Genomic DNA, 27,482 nt, shown 5'->3' with positions numbered 1-27,482 from the left:
CTCCATGCTTGCCAGTATGTACAACAGACTGCTCCATTCTGTTCCACATCTCATTCAGCTCTCATACATGTCAGTGGGCATTGAAGCCTAGTTCAACACAACCAACTTCACTACCCAGCCCACACACTTGCCAGCGGCACCACTTTCTGTCTAGCCATGCTTGTCCCAGTCCTGGTTCTCATGCTCATCAGTGGGAGTGGCAACCCAAGAGGGAGGTGCCCACTATTTCCCTACTGGCTTTGCCCATTTCTTAACCGGTTTTTGTTGTTGTTGTTTAAGTTGCTGATATGTACTGGATATTAATCCTTCATTAGATAAGTAGCTGGCCAGAACTGGGCCAGTCCGAAGCCAGGAGTCAGGAACTTCTTCCAGGTCTTCCATGTAGGTGCATGAGCTCAAGGATTTAGGAGAGCTCCTGCTTTCCAGGCATATTAGCAAGGGTCTGAATGGGAAGTAGAGCAGCTGGGAGTTGAACTGGGCCCATATGAGATGCCCATGCTGTAGGCAGAGGCTTAACTTCCTATGCCATGGTGCCAGCCCCAGTGGAAGACTTTTGATTACTGCTTCAGTCTTATTGTGTTTTAGTTTCAATTTCATTTACTTCAGATTGGACCCTTGTTATTTATCACTCCCATCTGATTTGGGATTTTATTTCCTCCTGTTTTTCTGTCTTTGTGATACATCATTAGATCTTTAATTTGAAACATTTCCCTTTTCTAATGTAAGCACTTAATGCTGTAAACTTCCCCCTTAATATTGCTTTTGCTGCATCCCGCAGGTTTTGATACGCTTCAAGAAAGTTTTTGATGGCCTGTTTTAATTTCTCCAATGACCCATTGATCATTCATTGGCATGTCATCTAATTTCCCAGTATTTATGAGTGTTTTATTGCCCTTCTCCTTGATTCCAGTATTCTTCCTTTCAGAAGATACAGAGTATGAGTTCAACCTTTTAAATTTGACTAATTTCATGTAATCTGCCCTAAGAGTTTCCCTACTGTTGGATGAATCACCCTGTCAGAATGGGTTAGGTCTAATTACAGCAATGCCAGACTTCTCAGCAGAAACTCTGCAAGCCAGAGACCACGCAATGACATCTTCCAAGGTATTACAAGAAAAATACTTCTGGAACTGGCATGGTGGTCCAACGGGCTAATCCTCAGCCTTTCAGCGTTGGCATCCCATGTGGATGCTGGTTCGTGTCCTGGCTGTTCCAGTTCCCATCCAGCTCCTTGTTATGGTCTGGGACGGCAGTGTAGGCTCTTATGGCTTGGGAGGGTATTGTAGGAAGGCCTTTGTGGGGCTGACATCTACTGGGAAGTGGCAGTTAGCTGATTTCACAGCAAAAAGGCACAGGGTTCAGTAGAGGTTTGAGTAGGAATGAAAGATCAGAGGAGTGAGCAGGAGATACAGAAATTCAAGGCCAAGGTACAGCCTGTACAAAGGCCTTGAAGCAGACAGGTGGCCTTCCTCATTTTTTTTAATATTGGATTTTTAATGGAAAAACAGTTATTGATACAGAGAAGACAAGACAGAGAGAAAGATAGAGAATCTTCTATCTGCTGGTTCACTTCCAAATGGCTACAATAGCAAGAGCTGGGCTGGACCTAAGCCAGGACCCTGGAGCCAGGAATTTTTCCATGTTTCCTAAGTGGGTGCAGAGGTCCCAGCACTTGAGCCATCCTCCACTGCTCTCTTGGGTGCATTAGCAGGGAGCTGGATTGGAAATGGATCAGCTAGGAGTCAAACCTGTGCCCATATAGGATGCTGGTGCCACAGGTGGAGGCTTAACCCACTATGTCACAGTGCCAGGCCCTGGCCAGCCTATTTGACTTGTTCCTGTTTGCTTTAATGGATCCAAATTTGCCCTGTGGGGTAGGTCCCTGTGGTGCTCTCAGCCTCTTGCCCACTCTTTTGAGTGCGGTGTTCTGTCACCTCCAGGAAGTTGGTCCTCCCACCCCCCAATCTTTTGCCTGAATAATTCCCATGGCTGCTGCAGGACTGAGCTAGCACTCTGGAGAGCTGGGCTGGATACCGTCTTGGGCATTCCTTCAAGTCCACAGGCGGACTGTTATACTTTAACAGGGACAGTGCCTGGAATGTAGCCTGACACAGGGTTTGACTCTTTTCAGTCTTTAGTCTTCACCTGTTGTAGCCAGTTACTCTGCTACGATGTTGGTCCTGTCACTCCCCCCCCCCCACACACACACCAGGAAGGACCACTGAACCTTGTGATTCCAGTGCCTGGGTCCCCTACAGCTGAATGCCCAGGAACCGTGCCAGTGGAGGGCTCAAGAGAACTGCTAAGAATCTCTGGCCAGCATCCTAAAGGGTAAGAAATATGGATTCTGGCCTTTTCTCCCAGTTTAGAGTGAGGGCCAGGAACTTCTGCCAGGGCCTCCTGCCGGCTGCCCTGAGATGGAGTCATGCTGTGTGAGGATGCGCTGGAGGTGGGAACAGCACAGGGACCTGCAGCACCCACAAGTGGCAGCTCTTCATGTCTGTGACACTGACATGCCATGTGGGTCCACTAGGGGTGGTCAGGGAGGAAAGCGCTCCAGAATCTGAGAAACAGAGGTATTGGGGTGCCACACCCAGGGGAGAGGAGAAAGGTCCTCCTGTGCTAACGGAGACCCCTCAGGGTAGCCTGACAGGCGCAGGAACGCAGCTGGAGGGCCTCCTGAACTGGACTGACCATAAACCTTGTTCTGGTGGGGCTTGACCCTTCCGTGGGTCCACAGCCCCACGTGAGTATGGCTGCTGTGTGTGCCAGTGCACTGGGTCCACAGGACCGCATCCTCACTGTCCCATACTGGATGGGCAGGTCAGGAGAGAGGAATCCATGTGCTGTTCACTGACAGCCATGTGGCTTTTCCATGTGCCTGTCTCCCTGGGTGCCGTCAGCGGGCCACTGTGCACAAAGGGTAGCAGATGCCTGCAGGAGGCCGTCAGCTGGAAAGAGCTGTGTGTCTCCAGGTGTGGCATGGCGCTGCTCATACCAGCAGGGTCAACATCCCTCTGGCACCTTCCAGGTCCCCAATGCCTCTAAACTGCTCAAGCCTCAGCCTGTGCCACCTGGAGACAGATGGCTGTCCCCTGAGGGGACTTGAAGGCCACCTCTCTTCCCAGCTCTCTTTCTCTGGGGTTCTTGCTGCCTTCCCCACTCTTCATCCCAGTCAGCCAGAAAGGACATCCAGGGCACAAAGCATGCTGCAAGTTTCTGGAATCTGTAGGGCACAGCCCCACACTGTTGAGGGCTCCCGAGGCCTGGTGCACCCCACACCCCAGGGCCAGTATGTCCCATGTTCCCAGGCTGTAGATCTGCTTGTTCTCACATTATCACATGAATGGGGCACAGGCCCCCCTGATCACTGGAGCAAACAATTTGGCCAGCAAATTGATATAATTATGAGAGGCAGAGGGGAAGAAAGTGCCCCCATGCCTGGCCCCCCAGAGGAGGCTCCCGCTGAGCCCCCTCTCCAATGGGGCTTTGTGGGCTGGTTGCTCTGGGCTGATTAGAAGCCTGTAGCCTTCTCAAGAGCTGTAAGTGATTGGTTCCCTTAATCTGATTACAATCTACAGAGGGTCCCCTCTCCTCCCCACCCCTGCCCCCCTGCAGCCGCCTCTAAAGAGCTGTTCTCAAGCACCCGGGCCCATGAGTGTGCGAGCATGCATAGGTGTGTGCACACAGACACACACACACACAGGCGCGTACACACAGACACAAGCACAGGTACACACACAGGTGTATGCACACACACAAGCATGAACATGAGACACACATACACACATACATGCTCTCACGGCACCCCGTGGGCCTGGTGGGAACGGCTACCACTTCCTCATTGGGCCTCCCGCCCTCAGAGACCTCTGGTTTGTCCCAGCTGCCTCCCACAGGCCCCATTCCTCAAGCCTCAAACCTCAGACGCACGAGGCAGGCACTGAGACAACACCTAAACCATGGGTACCTGTGCATACCTGTTCCAATCATCCCTCCGGGTGTGGCCACCCCAACATCCAGCACCAGAAGCAGCCCTGATTCTGGGGCTCCCAGGGGATGACGTCCACTCAGCACCCTGGCCCTAGTCGGGCATGGGTTACCCACCCCCTCCTTGGGCCAACGTTCAGGGCTCTGCCCTCTGCACCCAGTTTGTAGCTGCTTAGCCCTAGGATTGAGTCATGGTGGCCCCAGTCTGCATACTTGCTCCTGCTTGCTCTAGCTTGGCTCTGAATGGAGCCCCCCGGATGGTAACCCAGGCTCAGGGTGGGGTGGGATTCAAAGCAGGAGCCCTAGAGGTGAGGATTTGGCCTATGTCCCTGGGGGCTCCCCTGCCTGTGGCAGCCCCACCTTACTGGGAGCCCCAGCCAAGGGGCTTTCAGAAGGGTTGTTCTTTGCTTAGGAATCCCATTCTTTTCTAAAACCACCTGGGGTTAAGAGCCCAGTCGGGTCAGTGGTAACCATGATCCTGATTGGGCTCCCAGTTGCTCAGTTTCCTCTCCCACAAAACAAGAATGCAAAGGCGTCTCCTTTAGGGTGGCAGTGAGCACAAATAATTTAGGGTACCCAGGCCGTCGGTGCCCGCTGCCCGGCTGCTGTCCACACGGGAAGACCTGCCGCACAGCCTCCGGTGGCCCCAGGAGCCTGGCGGCCACTCCAGGCTTTGCAAGGCTGGCCAGGGCCGAGCTCCCCAGCAGCCAACAGTCGAAGGGCAAGGGCGGCTGGCTTGATCACGTGCAAACCCGGGGAGGGGGCGGCTGCGGGGCTCTCGCAGCGGAGCCATCAAAGCAGCCCCTCCCCGCCGCGCCCCTCCTCCTTTGTCACAATGTTTTTCAATCTGGCGGAGCAAACCGCCCAATTAGAGCCGCGGCCTCCGGCTTCCATCTTGGCCGACATTTAATTAACGCGCTCCTCTTGGCAGCTGCTGACAAGTTCCAGAGACAGGTTGTAAAGGTTTTTTGTGTGTGTCTTTCCCCGGGGTGTTACGTGGCGGGGACACGAGTGGGTAGCGACCCGAGGGGACGTGGCCAGCAGGCAGGGGGCGGAGCCCGAGGCTGGACGGCCACGCCCCCTCCGCGCCAGGGCTGGTTCCCGCCACCCAGGACCAGAACCCTGCCCAGGTGGCTTCTGCAGCCGCACCTGTTGGAGTTGGGTGGGTCCTGCAATTGGAGACGGACTTCCTCCCCTGCTCCCCTCCCCTATCCCACAAGGCTGTGAGCACGCCCCTGAGGGCAGGTGTGGGGTGTAGCTCTTTCCACACAGTCTGGGGTGATCGTGCGTGAGGCGGGCTAGGGGGGGGGGGATCCACAGGGATGCATCCTGTTTTCCCAGAAGGAGGTGGGTCCAGGGGGTGAGGGGGCGGCAGGACCTTGAGTGTGCCTGATCCAGCAGCCCTTGCTGTGTGGACCGTGCCCAGACCAGGGGCCTTCCCTTCCTCCAGCTGGCCTTGGTAGAGCACTCTCACGCATTTGAAAACAGGGTTGTTTATTCACGGGGGCTGCCACCTCCGAGACACATGTAATGCAGGACCCAGGGGGGCAGGACCCTGCTGTTCTCCAATGCTGCCACCCATGTGGGACCGACCTTCTGTGGTAAAGACTTGGCAGGGAGGGTGTCCAGGGCTCAGACAGGCCCCCTGGGATCATCCAGCAGGGATGGGTGAAGGCTCCTTGGGGCCCAGCTGCTGCCCATTTGCTTTTGAGCTACCAGCTGGGGTCAGTGGAGCCTGGGACAGCTTGTGCCACCTGCGGGGAGAAGCCAAGAGCAGCCAGTCACTGCAGGGCCTTTGGGGGTCTCGGTGCGCTATTTGCCTTTCTGGGTGGGAAGCCCGCAGCCTCACTTTCCTCTTCCTGCAATGCCAACACCTCGTAAGCCTTGGTGCCCAGGCTCTTGCCCCGACACAGCTGTTTTCTGGCTCAGGCCTCTAATGAGATCCAGCAACAGAAAACAGTGACCATGACCCACAGAGATCTCCCTTCCTCCCCTTGAAGAGGGTGCACCTCTCTGCACCCTCACTCTCTCTAGCTACAAAGGGCAAGGTTACACCTGCTGTGCAGAGCTCTGTGACGGAGGGCAGGGGGCAGGGTTGGAGGAGGGCTGGACGGAGCCTCCAGCACAGGCTTGCTGTGCCCCAGGGGCAGGCAGATGACAGTTCTGGGAAAGGGCGGGAGGGAGGCGGGGGTCCAAGGAGAATCAGATCTTCCAGCTCCACCTTCCTAAGAGGGAGAAACTGTGGCCCAGTCTCTGGCATCAACAGATGGTCCAAATCGCAAAGCCAGGAGTACCCAGATAGAGGGACACTTAACAAAAGATCCTGAGCAGGTGGAATTAAAGGGCAGCTTTGTACTGCGGAAAAAATGACAGAAATCCATGCATGATTTCTTTCATAGCATGCGTTTCTACAGCTTTTCCAAGGACCCCGTGTATGCATGGATTTCCTTTTTTTTTTCTTCAAATTAAACATCTTTTCATTGAACTTTAAACGCGTCCTCGTGCTCAGCCTGCCTACTCCACGTGCCTGCACCTGGCCAGTCTGCCTCCGAGGCCCTCTCCTGCCCGTCCCAACCTACCCACTCCACCTCTGCTCCGAATGCTGTATGCCGGCTTTTCATCACTTTGCCGCTGACATCTGATTCTGACACAAGCAAACCCATGCCCACCTGCTTCTCCCCTACCCTGGGACCTTAGTAAGGTGCCAAGGTTGCTGAGGGTCCAGGTATTGCTGTGGGTTCCGAGGGGTCGGGGTTGCCCTCCTCAGGACTACTGGCGTCGGTGCTGTTCTCTTCATGCATCTGCAGAGAGAGAAAGACGCTCTGAGGGTCTTACCCGGGGCCGGCCACTGCCTGAGCCAACCGAGAGCAGCAGATGGCGTGTGGTGAGCACCACCTAGCGGTCACCGTGCAGACTGCGTGCCCCCTAGCGCAGAACCAGTCCTGCTGTCTTTAAGCACAGGAACCCTGCCCCCTGAGAACAGTGACCAAGCATCCACGTGAAACATGCAGTGACATGGAGCTGTCGTCCGCGCACACAGGAGGATTCTGGGAGGTTTGGCTGGGCCTGCTGGGAAAGCGGAGTGGGGAATACTCCTGGTGAGAGGCGGCTGCTCGGAGGACTGCCTGTGGGCGTGTGCGAGCTCTGGCCTGGAGCTTCAGATCTCCAGCGGGGTGCTGCCGAAGGTGTTATCACTGAGAGGAAGAGAGCGCTTGGAACAAACTGCAGAGATACAGAACCAAAAGGAAACTACTGAGCATGGAAGCTGCTCACACTCTGTTCTGTGTCTAAAATAAGTCTCACGTCTGACTTTGCAGAATGCAAACACCGCTGTTAAAAAAAAAAGCAAGAAACAGGAGTCAGGAGCAGAGCTGGGGCTCCAATTCAGGTACCCTGACATGGGGCACAGGTGTTCTAAGCATAATCCACTGTGCCAAATGCCCAGCCTTCCCACCACCCCTCCCTCCCCCATTGCCAGATGACGCTTGTGGAGACAGAAATTGAGCACTGGGTTGAAATTCCTACCACAGGCTGGATAGCAGAACCTTCTAGAAACCTTTATACATAGTGTGTGTCCAGGCCTACCCCTGGGCAATCACACCTGAGCCTGTGTGGGCCGGGGCCCCTGTGGTCCACTGCAGTGGGCCTCTGACACGTTTGCCACCAGAGCTATTAAACAGAGCACCGAGCCCCATGCCCCGAGCTTTGGATCTGGGTCTGGGTGAGATTGATGTATGGGCGTTTCTTTCTAGTCCATTCCTTGGTTGATGATCGGTGCTGCTAGGACCACAGCTTGAGAAGTCATTGCACTGGAGGACACCTATGGAGGCCTTCTTTTGGGAATGAGACCTGTGACAACCCCAAGTACAGGCTGCTTTGGTGTGTTCTTACCACCCCTCCCCCAGGTATGTTGAAGGGGTTACACAACACCCTCTGCGAGTCCTGGGGTCCAGAGGGTAGGGAGGGAGAGGCCTGCAATTTCCAGGAGACAGTGTCGGACTGCATCCCCTATCCCCAGCTCACCTAGGGCAGTGGAGGGGGAGTTCAGCTGCCCTCAAGCAGGGGGCGGGACAGAGACCTCAGAACTTACTTCCCAGTAGACGGAATCATCAAAGCAGTTCTCATCCGCAGCTTGTCCCCAGAACGGTAATTTCAAAATGAACCCTAAGAGACACTGGAGGTCACCCTAATCCATCACCTCCCCCAGAGGTGAACTGGCTGGGATCCAAACCTCCTTGGGGCCCCCACAGCCATGCAGCACCAAGCACCTCCCACGAGCCCAGACCCACATCCCCTGCGTGCTCTTGGGCCCCCCAGCCCTGGGGGGCTCCCCGCACCCCATCTGATGTGACCCAGCCACTTACTCACCCATGATGATGCCGCCCACTAGGGCCATGCCCAAGGTCAGCAGGAGGCCATAAGCCTGATACCTGCCTTGTTCTTTTGTGGTCCATTCATCCTTGTACTGATGGAAGTCAGAGGAATGTTCCAGCCTGGGGCAGAGGTGAGGCAGGGCCAAGTTAGAGGCCAGGTACGCATGGGCACTGGGGCGGTGGAAATCTCAGCCTCAGCCTTCTACTCTGTACAACGGATGTTGAGTGGAAGGACAGGGGAGGGTCTCAGGTGGGAGACACAGGCTCTTGGGCTCTGGCAGAGCAGTAGGAAGGGGGGAGGAGGAGTATGTGGCAGCCCCCATGCCCAGCACTGTTCAGGTTTACCCTTGACTTCCATAGATATCAGGGGTGATGATGGCTGCGGTCACAGCACCCGCGATGCCACCAATGAGGCCCGGAAGGCCATGAAGGTTGTGGATGCCACATGTGTCCTGGAGCTGCAGCCGGGACTCCAGGAATGGCTGGGGAGGGGACATGAGTGCTGCTCAGGCTGGTGAGGACCGGGGGTAGGGTGACAGACCTCCCCGCTCTCCACCATGGAGACTCCAGCCTTCTCTAGCCCCCAGCTCTTGCCCAGAGACCTCACCGTCAGATACACAAAGCCCAGGGTGGAGACGCCTCCGCAGATGAAGCCAAGGACAAGGGCGCCATAGGGGAACAGTATCATCTCCGCAGCAGTGCCCACGCCCACTCCGCCAGCGAGTGTGGCGTTCTGGATGTGTACCTGTGTGGGGAGGATGGGGGCAGGGGCAGAGGCTCAGTGTTCCCCCTGAGGCGTCAACTGCGCAGTTTGTGGGCTGTCCAAAGACTCTTCGGGGCTGCCTGCACCCTGGGAATCAGTGTCCAGTTAAGGCTGTGGCCATGGTGTGACACCACCACCTCTGTCGTGGTGTTCTCTGCATTCACACCACCCACCTCACCCAGTAGCTCTGGGCATTTCCTGTGTGCATGCTGGGGAACTCTGCTGTGTGCACACTTCCTGCCTGCCTGCACATCCACCACAGGTGCCTGTAGGACCTTCCACGTACCCGGGCACCTGTGGCTGATGCTGAGCGCCAACTCGTAGCAGGTGTCTTGTAGCTCACAACAATGGCACATGAGCAAACAGAGGGAAAGGGAGTTGAAATGACTCCTCTGTGACCACAGAGCTGGCCAGGGACAAACAGGCATCTAGATCCAGGCCTCTGTCTTACACCCTGTTCTGCGAGTGTTGTTTGGCAGAGGGGGCAGCCCCCAGGGTAGGGAGAGAAGACTCCAATAATCTGGACAAATCATTTTGCTCTGGACAAATCATTCCTCCTAGAACCTCAGGGTTTTTTTGGTTTTTGTTTGTTTTCTTTGCAAGTTGGATCCTGAGGCTGCCGGCCTTGTGGAGTGGCGTGGTCATGGGTGTCGTTCAAGCACTGATGGTTAGATACCCCCGGCCCCCACTGCTTACCATGTCCAGCTTGCCCTTCTTGTGAACGATGCTAGACATTGCCACTGAGGTGAGCACGCTGGCTGCCAAGGAACAACAGGTGTTGATGGCTGCCCGGTGCTGGGCATCGCCGTGGAAGGACATGATAGAGTTGAAGCTGGGCCAGTATATCCACAGGAAGAGGGTGCCTGAGGCAGACCAATGGGGCCAGGAGCCCCGGAAGGGGGATGAGGGGAGTCCTGTCTGTAGCTCCAACCTGCAAGGGGGCCCACACCCCGGCTGCTTCTACCTTTGCTCCTGTTCGAGTTGGGGCTCTCCTTGGAAGGCCCCCCCACATAACACTGAGTCCCTGAGTCGGCTCCCTCTGCACCACTTGGGCCATCATAGGATGGCACAGGCACCACCTACTCACAAAGCACCGAGGGCCTGTGGAGGGCTGGGCTAGGTTCCATGAGTCCCTGTGAGGTCAGTGTGTGTTTTCCAGAGTGAATGGACACGGGCAGGAGCAGCTAGTTTCAGGTTTCTGCCATGTGCACCAAGGCAGTCAGTCTCCGGGGCTCAGGGGGAACCTAGCAGACATCTGGGGTCCTTCGAGTGTCTAGCGGCAACTTCCCTTTGTGTCCCCAAAACAGTTACCTGTGGAAACCTCTGGGGAGTGAATGTGATCATGACCGCTTTCACCCACTATGGTGACCCTGATTGCCCACCATGGTGGCTCTCACCAATCATGGCAAAGAGGTCCGAGTGGTACACAGGACGCTGTCGCTCCTTGCACTGGTCTAGGTTGGGCCGGTAGAGAATCCACGTCACCATGAGCCCAAAGTAGGCGCCGAACATGTGGATGGTCATGGAGCCCCCCGCATCTTTCACCTGGGATACAAGGCACCTGTCAGGGTCTACTGCTACCTCTTCCTGCCTCCCCGTAGCACTCCCCATGCCTCTGCATACATACTTCTGGCTGCCCCTGAACCTGCAGGCTGCAGGAGAGAAGCCAGACCCTGACAGACCACACAGCTGGGAAAGGAAAGGAGGGCACCCCTGAACCTCACCCAGCTGCCAGCAAAACACCAGAGCACCCCCAACCCGGCCACCAGGATCGTCCCCAGAGACATGTGCTAGGCTTGGAGCAGACTTTGTCAGGTTCTAAGGGGGGAGAGGGAACCCAGGGGCACCCCCCTCGGCCTAGTCTGTCACCCACTGGCCTCCCCTTACCTCAGCCCCCAGAAACTCCCCTTCTCCCTGTGGGTATCCCTGTCCACACCCTGCTGTTGCCTGTCTCCCCTACACCCTGTCACAGCTCTTGCCCCCTGAGTCAGAGATGCAGTCGGGCCAGTCCTGAGTACCCTGTGCTACACAACTCTACACCTCTTCATCTGAGTGGGAGGTGGTGGGACTGAGCAGGGCTCTAGCCGAGGTGGGATGAGACCTGGAGACTTGGCATGCAGGTACCTGACCCACACCTCCCCCTCCAGCCTCCTCTTCCTTGCAGCTCAGAGCAGGGAGAAGCACAGCCTTTTTCACTGGACACGGTGCTGGGGTTGTGATCTGGTTGTGTCCACTGCCCCGAGGTCCTGTGCTGGAGATCGGCTGCGCAAGGCAGCAGTGCTGACAGGTGGGATGCCCTGGGAAGGAGTAAGTGCTGCCACTCTGGTGTTTTGTGGCCCCCCCTACCAGCCTCCTGAGTATTAACTGTATTTCTGCCCACGGCAGCACTGGATGAATCATGGCGAGTGTGCCAGCCACGGTCACAGAGCTGGCTGTGACACCCAGTTCCACAGCAGGTGCTTCTGTTGCCTGGGTGATTTCAGGTGGGCCCTATGGCCTCCCTGAGCATTGGTTTTCTCATCTGTAAGATGGAAATCGACTCAAAGCTGGCAAGAGCCGGTCTGCACAGAGCAGTGCAAGCCTGGCAAGGGGCATGCCTCACTTCCGTAGACCCGCAGCCACGGCTACTCTCAGCTCAACAATGTGCGCGCACATGCTTCCAGCTGTGGCAGGTGGTAGAGAGCTGCTGAGGGACTCGAGCTGCCCACCCCTCCCACATCCCGAGTCTGTTTCAGATCAGAGGGTGGCCTCCTCAGCACCCGCTGGTGTACATGAAGACCAGGCCTGTGGTGGGCTGGCTGGGCTAGGCCATATTACCCATCAGTTCACATGAGCAATGGGGCAGGGGCTGAACTGAACAGGCAGCTACATCCATCACTATGTGCACGGGCTGGTGCAGGTGATAGAATGAACCTGACCCTGCCCTGGCTGGCACACATGAGAATCAAGTCTGAGGTCACCCCAGGAGAGGTTTCTTAGGGAACACCCCAACTAGATGGCTGGACTCAAACCCTGGCCATGGGGAAAAATCACAGGATGTGTGGTCCGACCTTGTGGGCCTCCTCAGTTGCTGATGCCTATGCAGCAGACAGCATGCCCAAATGCACATGGTGAACATGACCAGCCAGCTTATCTAGGCCAGCAAGGGATGTCCACTGCTTGGTCAGAGGATGGAAAGTAGAACAGCTTGGACAATTCCCTTGACCAAGCTTTGCAGCATATTCATGGGTCTATGGATGCACTAAAGTGGACTTTATCAGCCAATAGACCTTGGAAAGATTTTCTCAACACTGGAGCAATGAAGCCAATGATGTCTCAGAACTATCAAAACCACTTCAGTAACACTCTCGCAACATTCTTCCCTAAGGTGTCCCCCATTCCCGGCTGCTGATGTGGTTTGACAGCAAGGAGTGGCCCTCTCTCCCTCCTTCCCTGTGGTCACAGGAGGAAAAATAAATGGCAATATACGTCACACCCATCTTCCTCGATAGCTCGACCCTCCACGCCCCAATCAGAGGCCCACATGGGCATGCAAACAATATTAAAACATAAACTTAAAAAAAGGAGGGCAGCCTGGTGGCCTGCTGCCCGTCTGCTCATCTGCCCGTTTGCCCATGCCTGTCTCCAAGATCTCCTGACCCTGTTCTCACTGGACCAGCCCAGTCCCAGCCTCTAGGCAGACTCACACAGCCTACCCTCCCCAACTGGGCTCCCTGCTTCCCAACTGTTCTCATCCCGACCATGACACATTTGATAGTGTACCTCTCTTCCTCAAACCCTCCATAGCTCCCCACTGCTCCTGCCCGAGTGCAGCCCCCGGGCATCTGGATGGCCTGGGCTCTTGCCTCCAGCCCTGTTCCTCTCCAGCCAGCCCCAGTCCTGGAGATCCCTAGCTGTAGGTGTCTCCCAGACCTCTGCCTCAGGCTAGCTCCTGATGGGCTGCCGGCCCTCCTATGGACCACAGCACAGGGTCACTGTTTACTTCCTATACCTCTCAGTAGCCTCTGAACCCAGAAGCCAAGACAGACAGACTCCACAGTTCCTGACAGGTCCCTGTGGGTGCCCATTTGGCACTGGGAGGGGTGGCCCTGCCCTTGCTGGCCACAAAAATGTGTTGTGAAGTAGCTAAATCTAAGCCACATGAACAATGGTGGGTGGGCTAGGGTGGCAGTGGTGCCACAGAGAGCCTGGCGGGCCACCATAAGAAGTGACATGGGCGGAGTGTCTGTAGTGATGAGGGCCCAGGAGCAGAAAGGCACCGGGGTGGGCCCATGCTTGTGTATCTGAGGAGCAGGTGACCCACTGGGGGAGGAAGGCTGGGGCCACGGCCTGGGAAGCAGGCAGGGAGTGGTGACATGTGTGAATTACAATTCCCAGTGAAACTAAAGCCCACTGATGGGTCCTCATTAGGGAGGTTGGGCAGGTAAGCAGACAGGGAGACAGGGGGGCTGAGGTCATGACACTCCGTGGATTTAGGGTACATAGGACACCCACTATTAGCTTGTTCAGAACTCGCCTTAAACCCCTTCTGAGCCATGGCAGAGTCCACAAGTAGAAAAGGGGACTTAGAAATAAGTGGGGGGGGGTCCCTGAATCCCAGCCCCAGTCCAGATGACTGAGCTACAGTCAGATGTGTAAGGTGCACCTGACCTGAGCCCCAGGCACAGCACATTTCTGCCAGGTCGTTGCAAGTGGTACTACCTGGCAGGTGTTATCTGGCTGCCTGGGCCACATACCTGGGACCCTTCCTGACTGACTGGCACCCTCCCTATGCTGAGTCCTCCTCTGGGCAAGCAGTCTAGGGATGTTGTGTGTATGCCACAGTGTGGTCCATTCACTGGCTCTTTAATAAATAAGGGCCCCCTTAAGCCTTTCCGCAGTGGGCGCCAAGGATGTGGCACTCCCTATTACACTGCATCCTACAGGGGCTCTGGTTTGAGTCCCAGCTGCTCCATTTCTGATTCAACATCCTGCTGAAGCAACCGAAAAAGCAGTGTAGGATGGCCCCTTTCTGCACATGGAGAACAAGATGGCGGTCAAGGTTCCTGGCTTTGACCTTGTCTACCATTGGCTATTGTAGTCATTTGAGTGGTAAACCAACAAGTGGAAGATCTTTCCTCACACCTCTCTTGTTGTAACTTTGCCTTTCAAATGAAATAGATATTCTTAAAAGAAATCTCCAAGGTGCCTGTGAAGTGTGGCCTTTGTCTTTCAGGGACCCCACCCATTTCTTAGGTGCCTCCCCCTCTATATTTGGAGGGGAAGCCCACTCTGCAAGAGCCCTGGGCTGATACCCTGGGAGATGGTCAAACCTGCCCACTAGGTGCCATCGTTCCCACTGTGGAGGTGAGAGAAGTGAGGCACTGGAGGCCTCTGTGTCTCCCCGATCCTATTCCACTCTCTTGGTGCTCCCCTCGCCCCCTCTGCCCCCTCAACCCCGTCCCAGCGCTGAGCCCAGCTCACCTCTAGCTGGTGTGAGAGGATGTACTGGTTTGTTGAGAAGAGGGTCACTTCGAAGAAGGTCATGAGGAGCATCTGGAGAGGGCTCACCTTGCCCAGAACTGCCCCGAAGGCCACGCACACAGAGGCCACGCTTAAGTCGGCATCGATGAGGCTATGAGACACAGGCCAGGGCAATGGTGGGAAGGGATGCTCCGAGCGATCCATGCATTCAGGCCTGTGGCTGCCTGAGCCACGGCCTTATCCAGAGGCCACATCTACCTTTGCACTCTCCACCCTAGCTTGTGCTCCATGCTTCTCCGCCTGGCTGCAGCTGTAAACATGCTCCGTAGTTGGACTTCCACCTGCCCTGTATCTTCTACCTGCCTTTCTGGAGCTTCCTCTCACTGCTGGCTGCTTGAGGAAGTCTTCCCTCATTCCCTCAGTCAGATGTGCTGGCTGCCTCCAGACTTTAGCGCTCACTCTGTGCACGCCCTCCCCCTGATGACAGACCTCGCTAGGAGCTACGGCCTCATTTACCTGAGGGAGAAAGACCTACATCCGGGGAAGAGAGAGGAAATAGGGAAGCCTGGGCGGAGGGGAGAGGCAGGAAGGTTCACTGATAAAATGAAGGCACGAGGGCAGGCACATAGACCCCGGAAGGGTCAGATCCCACAGGGCCAGCCAGCCCAGCCACAGGCTGACACAGGCAGATGGCCAGGTGAGCGCTTCGGAGCAGAAGCAGTTGCCTGGACTCCAATGGAGACCCTGGGTGTGGCTCCAGGGAGCTGTGAACCAGGTGGGTACAGGAACAGAGGAGCTAATTCCCAGGGCTGCCACATCTAGAGGACCCTCCCATGCTGCAGTGTGTGTGTGTATGAGTGTCACGGGTGGGAGGAAAAAAGAGTGATCACAGGGCTTGTTTGCCAAGTGAGGGTGCAGACCCTGGGACAGAGAACACCCACTCCTAGCTTGTTCCCCAGGGCCTAACTGAGCTGGGGGATGAGGGTGCACTGAGGCCAGGTACTGGGAGATCTCAGTACTGTAATGCTCTATTTAAAAAAAAAATGATTTATTTCTGAAAGGCAGATTTGCAGAGAGAAAAAGAGAGAGAAAATTTTTTCTTCTGTTGGTTCACTTCCCATGTGGCCACTACAACGAGGGCTGGACCAGGATGAAGCCAGGAGCCAGGAACTTCTTCTAGGTCTCCCACACAGGTGCAGGGACCCAAGTACTTGGGCAATCTGCTGCTGCTTTCCCAAGTGCACTCAGAGACCCCACCCATTTCTTAGGTTGCTCCTCCTCTACATTTGCAGGGGAAGCCCTCTCTGCAGGAGCCCTGGGCTGACACCCTAAGGGGATGGTCATACCTGCCCATCATTTCCACTGTAGAGGTGAAAGAAGTGAGGTTCTAGCAGGGAGTTGAATCAGAAGTGGAGCAGCGGGGACTCAAACCAGAGCCCCATATGGGATGACAACATTGAAGGCAGCAGCGAATGCCAGTCCCTGCAATGTCCTCTTGTACAATACCCTGCCTATTTAGGACAGGTGTCAGCATTAGCTACATGTAGCTGGAAATGGAGACTCGGAGGGACTGAGTTACCTGCCCAGTCCCACCGCAGCCAGAAGACCTGCAAGATGAGAGCGACCATAAGAAAGAAGTAGAAATAGAGGAGCCACACCTTGGGCTATCAGCACCTGAGAGAGCAAGAGCTTGGTGCCACGCACAGGCAGGGCTTCAGGGAGCCTGGACAGCACCTGCAGAAGGGCACTGCCCTCAAGTGGCAGTCCTACAGGATGGAAGACAGGATGAGGGGCCTGCTTGGTGGCACTGTGGGTTATACTGAGACTTGTGGCACCAGTGTTCCTCTTTGGAGTGCCAGTTGGAGTCTTGGCTGCTCTATTGCCAGTTTAGCTTCCTGTTACTGGACCTGTGAAGGTAGCAGAAGACGGACCGAGTGACCGGGCCTCTGCCACTAAGTAGAAGACCCGAATGGAATTCCTAGCTCCTGGCCTCCACGTGGCCCAAACTGGCTGTTTCAAGCATTTGAGAAATAAACCAACAGATGGAAGATCTCTACCTCTCTCTCTCCCCCACTCTCCCTCTGTTGCTCTGCCTTTCAAATAATCTTTTTTTAAAAGTAGGAGAGGATGAGATTCTGGAGACCATTGGTTCCCCCTCACTAACTTGCCAAACCCAATTTATCAAGTGGTCAGCTTAACAAAAAATTGGATGTAATTACCTTGGAAAATGTTTTAGTTTTCATTTCATAACATATTTTTCCATTTAGTTATAGCTATTTTTTTTTTTTTTTACTATGGTGGCTGCTTAAATACCTGTAGGATTTCCATACTTTAGTTTTGGGAAGGAGAGTTTCTTGTGTATTTTACATTTTAGGGAAATATATATATATATGTATATATATATATATATATAAAGGCTTTTATATGCAAAAAGGGCTAGGGAGCTGGTGCAGTGGCCTATGGTACCAGCATCCTTCATGGGCACGGGTTCCAGTTCTGGCTGTTCCACTTCCTGTTGAGCTCTCTGCTTATGGCTTGGGGAAGCAGTGGAGGATGGCGCAAGTCCATGCACCCATATGGGAGACCTGGAAGAAGTTCCTGGCTCCTGGCTTCCGATTAGCTTGGCTCTGGCTGTTGTGGTCATTTAGGGAGTGAACCAGATGACAGAAAATCTCTCCTTCTGTTTCTCCTTCTCTTTGTAAGTCTGCCTTTCAAGTAAAAACAAATAAATCTTAACAGAAAGAAAGAAAGAAAAATATCTGAAGTATTTGTTCTAACACATATTCCACCTGGCCAGCTGTCCTTTCTGTTTCATTTAATTATTAGATGAAAAAATAAACTGGCTTGAGTGGATTAGGATTTGGAAACATTGGGGATGTTTTAAATGTCACAGGCGCCTGACCTATGGCATCTGGTTGGTGACCTAAACCTGACAGCAGGGATTTGCCCTTAAAATGTGGTGTTACATCAGTTTACTTCTAAGCCTTTTCGGTGGAACTGAGCTTGTGATAAGGCTAATGAGTGTTTGCTTTCATGCATGCATGATTTCCTCCAACTGAAAGTTTTTATCCATTAGCAAAAATTATATGTCTGTAGAAAAAAAAAAAAAAAGACCAATCAGCCAGGCCCAACAAAGTACAGCTTGGCAGACACACAAGGAAGTCTGAGGTCTCTCAAGTTGTCATGGAAGAGTTAGACAACGAGTCTTTCAGGAAGCTGGCTCCCGCACCTGCTGGCTTTGGTGACTTGGCTTGAGGTGAATCTGTTTTATATCTGGTAGAGGTTGGTGTTGAAGCAGGTGATAGACCTCAGGACAAAAGTTAGCACAGAGCAAAGTCATTAAAGGAGTGAAGTCAGGGAGACAGGAGCCCTAGGGGCTGGGTCAGACAGGGGTCTCCCAACCCTCCAGCCCTCTCCTCAACCCCTAGCTACCTCACAACTCTCTCCAAGGCTGGTGTCCTAGGCTAAGCTGGGCTGCAATCTCCATTCAGTGTCCACTTCTCAAAAGAGCCCTTGGAGGCTGACCCAGACCTCCCTGCTTCTACCTACTGCCACCAGCTTTTGGCTCTCAGGGTCCGGGGATTGGCAATTTTGAGGTATCTGGGAGGAGGGCTGGATCAAGCGCCTGGAGAAAAGTCTGGCCCATGTCCCCGTGGCCTCTGTCATGGCACCTAATCCTTACAAGACCCATGCTGGGGAGCTGCTGACCAGAAAACAGAGCATGCAGGAGTCAGATTAAAGGGTCCCACCGGCCCCCCTCCACCAGCCCCTCCTTGGTCCTGGGCTCACTTCTTGATGCCCAAGAGGATGTAGTCGTCCTTGGTATACTGGAACCAGCCTTGTATGAGCAGCGCCCACTGGATGCCCATGGCTGCCAGCAGGAAGTTGAAGCCAACGGCGCAGTAGCCATAGCGGTGCAGGAAGGTCATGAGGAAGCCGAAACCCAAGAAGACCATCACGTGCACGTCCTGGAAGCCTGCAGGGAAAGCGCAGCCACGCGGTTCAGTGGTCTGGCGAAGGACCGCCGTGGTTCAGGGTCTGGGCCCATCATAGTCTGGGCAAGACCTGACACTGGACAGCCTGGAGACAGACCACCCAGGCCACACCCATGCACACACACACACACGCCAGCAGAGGGGTCCAGCTGCAGAGACCTGGGAGGGCTATAATTCTTCCAGCCAAGAGAGTAGCTCCTCCGGTCGATTTTCTCCCTGGAACATTCGCTGTCCTAGGGTGAGCCTGGTTGGCTAAACGTTTGAACTTGGAGCCAGAGCATGGGTTACACCCATGGGTTAGAGGATAGGATCCAGACTTCTGGGACCACGATGCCTTACCCACTACCCCCCACCACACTCCATCCTTTGCTGTGGACAGCCAGTCCACACCCAGCAGGCACACTGCCCCATCACTAGACTTGGATCCCATCTCCCTCTCCTGGGAGAGGACTCTGGGAAAGTACTTGGTCTCAGCACTGTCTGTCATCTGCAGGGCAAATGGACACACAATGTACACATCAAGCACTTAGTTGTGGACCCCAAGACAGATGACCCAGATGCGCAGGTGTCATTAGGCACACTACCTCTGCCAATGCAGGTGCAGCCTTGGCACGCTGCTCACCCTCTCAGGGCCCCAGTGACCTGGGGATGGGTGGGAGCGATTGTCACTGTCCTCCCTGGGCTAACACGGTCTGGCCCCAGTGTCCAAGGAAATAGCAGGAGGTCAAGAGCCGTGAGAGGCCAAGAGAGTTATTACAGACATGTCAGATGCTGAAAGAACTGTGGATGCTGCAGGGCATGGGCTGTGTGGCACAGCTCTTTCTGGCCAGGTCTGGGGCACTTCCAGCACCAAGATAACAACGTACCATGGCAGTACTTCGCCAGGTTTGTGGAGAATAGGTAATACATTCAATTTTGGTGCCAAACAAATTTTGGCATGTCAATAATACACACTTTTCCTTGGCATTTTGAAGACCTCTCATTAGGCATGGATTTCAAAAATTGTTTTGCACCAAAATGAAAGTATGTTTAAATTCCACTTTTGAAGTATCCTACAGTGAATCCAGACCATGAAGCACAGGTATTTGAAAGGCCACCCTGCTAATAAGTAGGCCAGGGATACCGAGGGGAAGGAGGCCTGTTGCTTCAGGTGGGAGGTGGGGCGCTCCATTTTTTTTTTTTTTTTAGATTTATTCATTTTTTTTTTATTACAGCCAGATATACACAGAGGAGGAGAGACAGAGAGGAAGCTCTTCCGTCCGATGATTCACTCCCCAAGTGAGCCGCAACGGGCCGATGAGCGCCGATCTGAAGCCAGGAACCTGGAACCTCTTCTGGGTCTCCCACACGGGTGCAGTGTCCCAATGCATTGGGCTGTCCTCAACTGCTTTCCCAGGCCACAAGCAGGGAGCTGGATGGGAAGTGGAGCTGCCGGGACTAGAACCGGCGCCCATATGGAATCCCGGGGCTTTCAAGGTGAGGACTTTAGCCGCTAGGCCATGCCGCCGGGCCCGGGGCGCTCCATTGTTAACCATGTGCTATAGCTGGTGAGCCGGTGGCTTCATGGCAGAGATGCCCTTGGCTGTTGTGCCCTGGCTGAAGGCATCTCCCTGGAGACCACTCCTTAGCAGCGAGTGAGGGAGGAAACATTTTGACTGGGTGATCAAAATTAATTTGGCAAAGGAGGGACAGAGAGATGCTGTGCACCTCTGGGTGTGACACTATAATGAGTGGATCACCTAGTGTTACCCACGGTGTATTCCCACCAGAACTGCATATTCCAATCCCTTCATCACAAAACATCAGGTAGGGTCCAGCACTGTGGAGTAGTAGGTTAAACCTTGGCCTGTTGGGGGGTGGGGGCGCGGGCAGCATTCATGTCTTGGTTGCTTTACTTCCAATGCAGAGGCAGCGAGTATGTGTATTTCTGTGTGCCTACGTGCAGTACTTACAACATTCATGATAAATGAATGTCATTTTGGCATAAATGATTTTTAAAACTAAGCAGTATTTGCACAGAATGTTTTCCATGAGCTTTATTTTTTTTAAATGTATTTATTTTTATTTGAAGGGCAGAGAGAGATATCTTTCATTTGTTGATTCACTCCCAAAATCATCACAATGGGCATAGCTGGGCTGGTGTGAAGCTGAGAACTAGGAGCTTCATCTGGGTCTCCTACATGAATGACAGGGGCCACAGTAAACACTTGGGCTTTCCTCTGCTGCTTTTCCAGGCTCATTAACAGGCAGCTTCATCAGAAGTGGAGCAACCAAGGATTCAAACCAGTGCCCATATGGGATGCTAGCACCACAACTGGACGCTTAATTTGCTACACCAACACACTGGCCCTTCCATGGACATTTAAACGCCCGTCACATTCATGGATTTCAAGGGTTTTTGTTGTTGTTTGCTTGTTTTTGTTTTGTTTTGTTTGCAGGGGTTGGAGCTGTAGTATAGTAGCAAGAGCAGTCACTGTATTGGAGCACCAGTTTGAGTTCCATGACTCCGCTTCTGGTCCAGTTTCTTGCTAATGAGCTTGGGAAGTGTTTGGGCCCTTGCCACCCTTGTGGGAAACCTGGATGGAGCTCCTGGCTCCGGGCTCGAGCCTTCTACCTGGCTTAGATCCAGTTCTCACAGCTATTTGGGAGTGAACCAGTGGTTTCCACAGATTGGACACTCCACTTCCTCCTCTCTTACTCTATCTTTCAAACAAATGAATGTTTTTCAAAAATTATTTCTCTGGGGCCGGTGCCATATTGCAGTAGGCTAACCCTCTACCTGTGGCATCAATGTCGTATATAGCCGCTAGTTTGTGTCCTGGATGCTCCACTTCCCATCCAGCTCCCTGTTTATGACCCGGGAAAGCAGTGGATGATGGCTCAAGAACTTGGGCCCCTGCGCACATGTGGAAGACCCAGAAGAAGCTCCTGGTTTCTGGTTTTGAATTGCCCAGCTCCAGCCATTGCGGCCATTTGGGAAGTGAACCAATGGATGGAAGATCTCTCTCTCTCGCTCACACTCTCTCCTTCTCTACGTCACTCTGCCTTTGAAGTAAAAATAAAATATATCTCCAAACATTATTTTTGCACCAAAATAGATTTATCTTTTAATTCCATTCTTCATGATTTTTTGAAGTACTTCTTCATACTATTGCTCTTTTTAGCAACCATGCATTTGCAAGTCTTTAAAAAAAAGATTTATTTTATTTTTATTGGAAAGGCGGATCAGATTTATAGAAAAGAGAGACAGAGAGAAATCTTCCATATGCTGTCCCCCAAAGGTATGCAATAGCCAGAGCTGAGTCAATCCAAAATCAGGAGCCAGGAGCTTCTTTTGAGTCTCTCGTGCAGGTGCAGGGTCCCAAAGCTTTGTGTCATTCTCTACTACTTTCTCAGGCCACAAGCAGGTCACTGTATGGAAGGTGGAACAGCTGGGACATGAACCGGTGCCCATATGGAATCGCAGTATGTACAAGGTAAGGATTTAGCCATTGAGCCATCATCTCAGGTCCCTTCAATTATTTTCTAATAAAAGAGAATTTGAAGGCCTTGCCAAGCCTGGTCCCCACCACCCACACTCCTCCTCCGCTCAGTTCTGCCCCCAGCTGCACCAGCCTCCCGCATCTTCTTCAGTCCCACTCCAGGTTCTTGGCCTGTGACATTCCTTCACCTAGAACGGCCAACAGACTCCACTTCCTACAGAGCCCAGCCACATGCCACCTCAGTGGAGAGGGTTCTGATTGCACAGTGTCAGGAAGCCTCTTGTTTGTGCCAGCCTTATTACAATTTACAAAGTTACACCCCTGCTAGAGTCAACTGCCAAGGTTGCCTTGTACCTAGGCAAGTGTTCTACTATTGGGAGAAAAGACGCCAACAACTGGCTGGCATTCTGGGTCTAACTTGACGCCAACTCTGTGTTAACTATACCAGTGGGTGAGCATAGTTACCTATTCTATTTCTTTTTAAAAAAGATTTGAAGGGGGAGGGGATGGAACACCCATTGTGCTATCACAGACACACATCAGCCAGGGACACCCTACCATCATCATCAATGACATGCACACGTAGGTGGGGCATGCATTGCTAGGAGCCAGGGAACTGGAGACAAGGCAGAATGAGGGCCACTGAGGACTTATTTGACCTGTATAAAGTAATTTCTTGGGGTTTTCATAGACTGGCCACTGCACATGCAGTTGATCAAGGGAGCTGAGATATGCTGGACCAGAAGGGGTAATCTGGAGGGACTCCCGGGGTCAGGTCAAAGCACCTGCCTGTCCACACAAAGAGCTGGAGCTGGGAGCAGATTGGGCCATGCTAGGTTGCATGTGAAAGCCAGTTCAACTGAAAGCCAGGGCTGATGGTGGTGTATTCATTGGCTGGTGCATATGAAAGCAAGGTCTGAGAACCTCCAAGGTGAGGTTTCTTTTTTTTTTTTTTTAAGATTTATTTTATTTTTTATGGGAAGTCAAATTTACAAAGAGAAAGAGAGACACAGAGAAAAAATATTTCACTTGCTGATTCACTCCCCAAGTGGCTGCAACGGCCAGAGCTAAGCCAATCCAGAGCCAGAAGCCAGGAGCTTCTTTCAGGTCTCCCATAGGGGTGCAAGGTCCCAAGGCTTTGGGCTGTCCCCGTGAGCTTTGTGTCTGCTGCTTTGCTGAGGTTCAACTCCGTCCCTCCACCCCACCCAAGCCTCCTGGAACTGGGCTCATTTGGAGGCTGCATTTAATTGGCAGCTCCACTGATCCACTGGGTGGGAACATGGTCACACAGAGCCAAGAACTCCCCTCCTCTCCACTCCCCTCCCTTCTCCTCGCCTCCCCTCCTCTCCCTTTTACTCTTCTCTCCTCTCCCCTTCTCTCCTCTCCTGTTCTCTCCTCTCCTATCCTCCCTCCCCTCCACTTTTCGCCTCTCCTCGCCCCTTCTTCTCTCCTCCTCTCACCTCCCCTTCTCTCTTCTTCTCTTCCCCTTCTCTCCACTCCTCTCTTCTCCCCTTCCCTCCTGTCTCCTCCCCTTCTCTTTTTATCCTCCCCTTTCTCTTCTTCCCTTCTTTCCACTCCCTTCTCTCACCTCCCCTCCTCTCCTCTCTCCAGTATTCACAGGGGAAGTAGCTGGAGACACCAAAAGCCCTCCTTGACAGCTGGGACTCCCCTATCCAGTAGCCTTTTGATCCCTTTCACAAGCCCTACTGGTGAAGTCTCAAAACCCTGTGCCAGGTTGTTTACCCTACACCTCCTTTAGGAAGGCTTTAATATGCCCTCCCTGCCCCCTCCTCTACTTGCCAGGCACTCATCACAGACATGGTCTGCAGGAGCACTGGGTGTTGGGGTGCACCTTTATGCCCCCAACAGGCCTAAAAGTCCCCTGGGGACAGATTTTCAGGACACTCAACTTGTTGGTCCAGAGTGACTATAAACCTCCAAGTCATGGCTTATCCTTGACTTGCAAGGCTAGCCACTACCACATCACCCTTCGCTCTGCAAATGCCTTCATTCAGAAGACACACGATGTGGCCATCTGAGACCTACGTGCCTGTCAAGTGAGTAAATGCAAGGAGAGCAAGAAAGGTGGTTGAGTTGGAGGGAGATGTTCTGCCACTCCTATCCTAGGGCCGTCCAGCCATCACCCTCTGGACACCTGAGGGACCTGCCTATGCCCCAGTAGGCCTTGACCCTCAAGCTTTCCTAGAACCAAGAGGTAAAAGCCAGCTGACTGGAGAGCAACATGCGAGGGAAGATCTCCAGTGCAGCTGCCTTGCCCTTCTCCTAGTGGTTCTCACCGAGGACAGGAAGGGTACATAACACCAAGGGTGGATTGTGAGTCTGAATCCCAAGGCCATGGCTGTTAAGAACTCTTCTTCGGCATGGCCCTAAGTGGAGCCCAGGACAGACTGTGGGATCCCTTCTTCCGTCACCTGCCTTCACCCAGGCCCCAGCCATCCATCCATGAATGCAGCCTGTGATGGCCCTTGCTGTGGGGGCAACCAGGTGACACGGCTGCTTGCTCTGAACCTGGAACCCTGCCCCCAGTCTTGTGTCAAGCCCGGCTGCCATCTAAGCAGAAGGTTGATTCTGGCAATACTGTGAGGGTGGGAGCCAGCAGATAGGGTGCCAAATCTCAGAGGTTCAGGTCATAGAAAATACTAGCCTTTCAGGCTGCTGGGAGTGACCAGTTCCTTCAGCACCGTGAACCCTAGGGCATCAGCGAATGAGAGCTAGTCCCCCAGCTCAGGGCTTTCCTGGGACTCTGCAGCTCTGTCCCGTGGGTGTTTCCTCCCACCCCTGCACGGCAGGGCCTGTTAAATCCCTCTGTGGGATGAGGAAGCAGCAGAGGCTCAGTGAGGCTGCCACCTGCCCAAGGCCACCTGTCTGGGTAACAGGAGTTCTGTTGAGTCCAGGATCATGCTCTTAGGCACGGCACCCAGGAAATTCAGAGGGTGACAGCCCTGTCATCCTAGCCACGGGAGGGTGTTCAGCCCTCTGTCCCAAAAACTGTTCCCTAGGCTCCCACCGCAGCAATGTTAGCCATCCATGGGGGCATCTCTGTCACTCTCCAATGACCCCTTCTCTAGAGAGGATGGGCACCCGCTGAGTGGTGGTAGAGGTGGGACTTGGGGCTGTCAGCTGGAAAACACCTCTGATGGCTACTGGAACTGCGAGTACACACCTTCGCAGGGTGGGGAGTGTTCCCTACAAAGGATTGTACATCAGCCGTTTCCGGTGCAGCGGGCTCCGCGTGGGAAAGGTGGTGCAGCCAGGGGGCCACGGTCAAGGCCCAGCCACAGGTTGGCTTGCAGGGGCAGCACCTACTTGGGTAACTGTAGTAGAATTCGTTCTCTATATCGCTGGTGATGTTCCCTTTCCTCTTCTCATCCTTCCAGCTGGGGTCTGCGTCGGGGTTGAAGCGCACGCACAGGGCGAACAGAACCACCATGACCACCTCGAAGAGCAGGCAGAAGAGCGGCAGTCGCCAGCGGAGATTGGTGTTCCAGGCCATGCTGCTGGGACGCCGGCAGGGCCGGCAGCTGCTTCGGACCGGCTTAATACAACCCGGGAAAGAGGCGGGGCGGCCGCTGGGAGCTGCGAACACTGAGCCTGCGGGGCCCGCGCGCTCGTCCAACTGGCGAGGGGACCACGGGGCTGCCCCCGCCCGGTCGTCGGAGCGTGGCCTGGTCCGGCCCCCCGGCCCGGCCCGCCCCAAGCTCCCTGAAGTGGGGCTGCGGGCAGCAGGTGCCCCATCCTCTGGGGATCCCACTGCCACCCCGCCTTTCCGCCTGTTTAATTCGGATCCTGACATAAATTACCACCAACATTGCCAACCTCCCTTTTCAGATTACAACATTCCTCCAGCGTACATGAAAAACAAAGGAATTCAGAGCAAAACTAGCCTAGAGAAGCCCAGGGGTGGGAAGCAGGGCAAAGCCATGGAGTGTGGTACTTTGCACTGGATTCTGTATTAAGAGGTTGTTAAAGGAAGACTAGTCCAACTCAAACAAGTCTCAGTTTGGTCAGAAGTGCTATGGCCATGAGGGTGTCTCCGTGTTAGATGTCACCTAGGGCAGACTGTTGTGGCGGGAGCACATGGGAACCCGGTACCTTCTTTGCAATTTCTGGGAATCTAAAATAAAAACGGCCTAAAGAAAGAACATATAAAAATTTACCTAAGCCGTTTTTATGAGTTTTTCACAAGCATACCCACTGGTGATCAGAAATCATCGATGAATACCATAACTTTTACACTAAATTTGTGCTTAGTCTGTATTTGTCAAGTTTGCTCTTATGACTTTTCTTTTTTAAGATTCATTTATTCATTCAAAAGAGGAAGAGAGAGAGAGAGAATACCTTTCATCTTTGACATGGTCAGGGTTGGGCCAGGCCAAAGCCAGGAGCTTCTGGGTCTCCCATGTGGATGAAGAGCCCAAGTTCTTGACCAGCTTCTACTGCTGGGCCATCCAGGGAGCTGGATCAGTAACAGAACTGCCAGAACACCAGTGTCCATATGGGATGCTTGTGTTGCTTTTTTTTAAGATTTATTTTATTTTTATTGCAAAGTCAGATATATACAGAGAGGAGGAGAGACAGAGAGGAAGATCTTCCATCCAATGATTCACTCCCCAAGTGACCTCAACAGCCTGTGCTACGCTGATCCGAAGCCAGGAGCCAGGAATCTCCTCCAGGTCTCCCATGCAGGTGCAGGGTCGCAAGGCTTTGGGTCGTCCTCGACTGCTTTCCCAGGCCACAGGCAGGGAGCTGGATGGGAAGTGGAGCTATCGGGATTAGAACTGGTGCCCAAATGAGATACCGGTGCATTCAAGGTGAGGACTTTAGCCGCTAGGCCACCACACCGGGCCTCTGCTTGTGTCATTCTTAATCTGCTATGCCACAACATCACTGTAATTTTTTTTTAAAGATTTATTCATTTTATTACAGCCAGATATACAGAGAGGAGGAGAGACAGAGAGGAAGATCTTCTGTCCGATGATTCACTCCCCAAGTGAGCCGCAACGGGCCGATGCGCGCCGATCCGAAGCCGGGAACCTGGAACCTCTTCTGGGTCTCCCACGCGGGTGCAGGGTCCCAATGCATTGGGCCGTCCTCAACTGCTTTCCCAGGCCACAAGCAGGGAGCTGGATGGGAAGTGGAGCTGCCGGGATTAGAACTGGCGCCCATATGGGATCCCGGGGTGTTCAAGGCGAGGACTTTAGCCGCTAGGCCACGCCGCCAGGCCCAAAAATGTATTTATTTCAAAGACAGAGTTAGAGAAAGAGAGATTTTCCATGTGCAGGTTTACTCCCCAAATTGGGACAATGGCTGGGTCTGCTGTCCTAGCAGGAAGGTGGATCAGAAACAGAGCAGCCAGGACTGTTGGTAGCTTTATCTGCTGCGCCACAACTCCAACCCT

The 27,482-nt window shown here is 53.7% G+C and overlaps 1 protein-coding gene across 2 annotated transcripts; it reads right to left on the bottom strand.

Annotated features, from left to right (window-relative positions):
* Positions 1–5,464: 5,464 nt before the first annotated feature.
* On the bottom strand, positions 5,465–25,693 carry RHCG (Rh family C glycoprotein). Of its 2 annotated transcripts, none has more exons than XM_058665323.1 (11): positions 25,391–25,693; positions 18,376–18,562; positions 14,587–14,737; positions 10,521–10,668; positions 9,820–9,986; positions 8,968–9,105; positions 8,706–8,842; positions 8,356–8,480; positions 8,078–8,151; positions 6,657–6,788; positions 5,465–5,741 (listed from the first exon to the last, which is right to left on the bottom strand). In XM_058665323.1, the coding sequence occupies exons 1-10, from the start codon at positions 25,575–25,577 to the stop codon at positions 6,681–6,683; spliced, it is 1,422 nt and encodes a 473-aa protein (XP_058521306.1). In that variant the 5' UTR covers positions 25,578–25,693; the 3' UTR covers positions 5,465–5,741; positions 6,657–6,680. The 2 variants fall into 2 exon arrangements, with proteins under 2 accessions (XP_058521306.1, XP_058521307.1); XM_058665324.1 differs by lacking the exon at positions 5,465–5,741 and adding an exon at positions 6,018–6,208.
* Between the last annotated feature and the right edge of the window lie 1,789 nt (positions 25,694–27,482).

This window comes from Ochotona princeps, chromosome 6 (genome assembly GCF_030435755.1).
Source record: "Ochotona princeps isolate mOchPri1 chromosome 6, mOchPri1.hap1, whole genome shotgun sequence".
Classification (NCBI taxonomy): domain Eukaryota; kingdom Metazoa; phylum Chordata; class Mammalia; order Lagomorpha; family Ochotonidae; genus Ochotona; species Ochotona princeps.
Note: the sequence above shows the minus strand (reverse complement) of the source record. Positions and strands in the feature narration are given on the sequence as shown.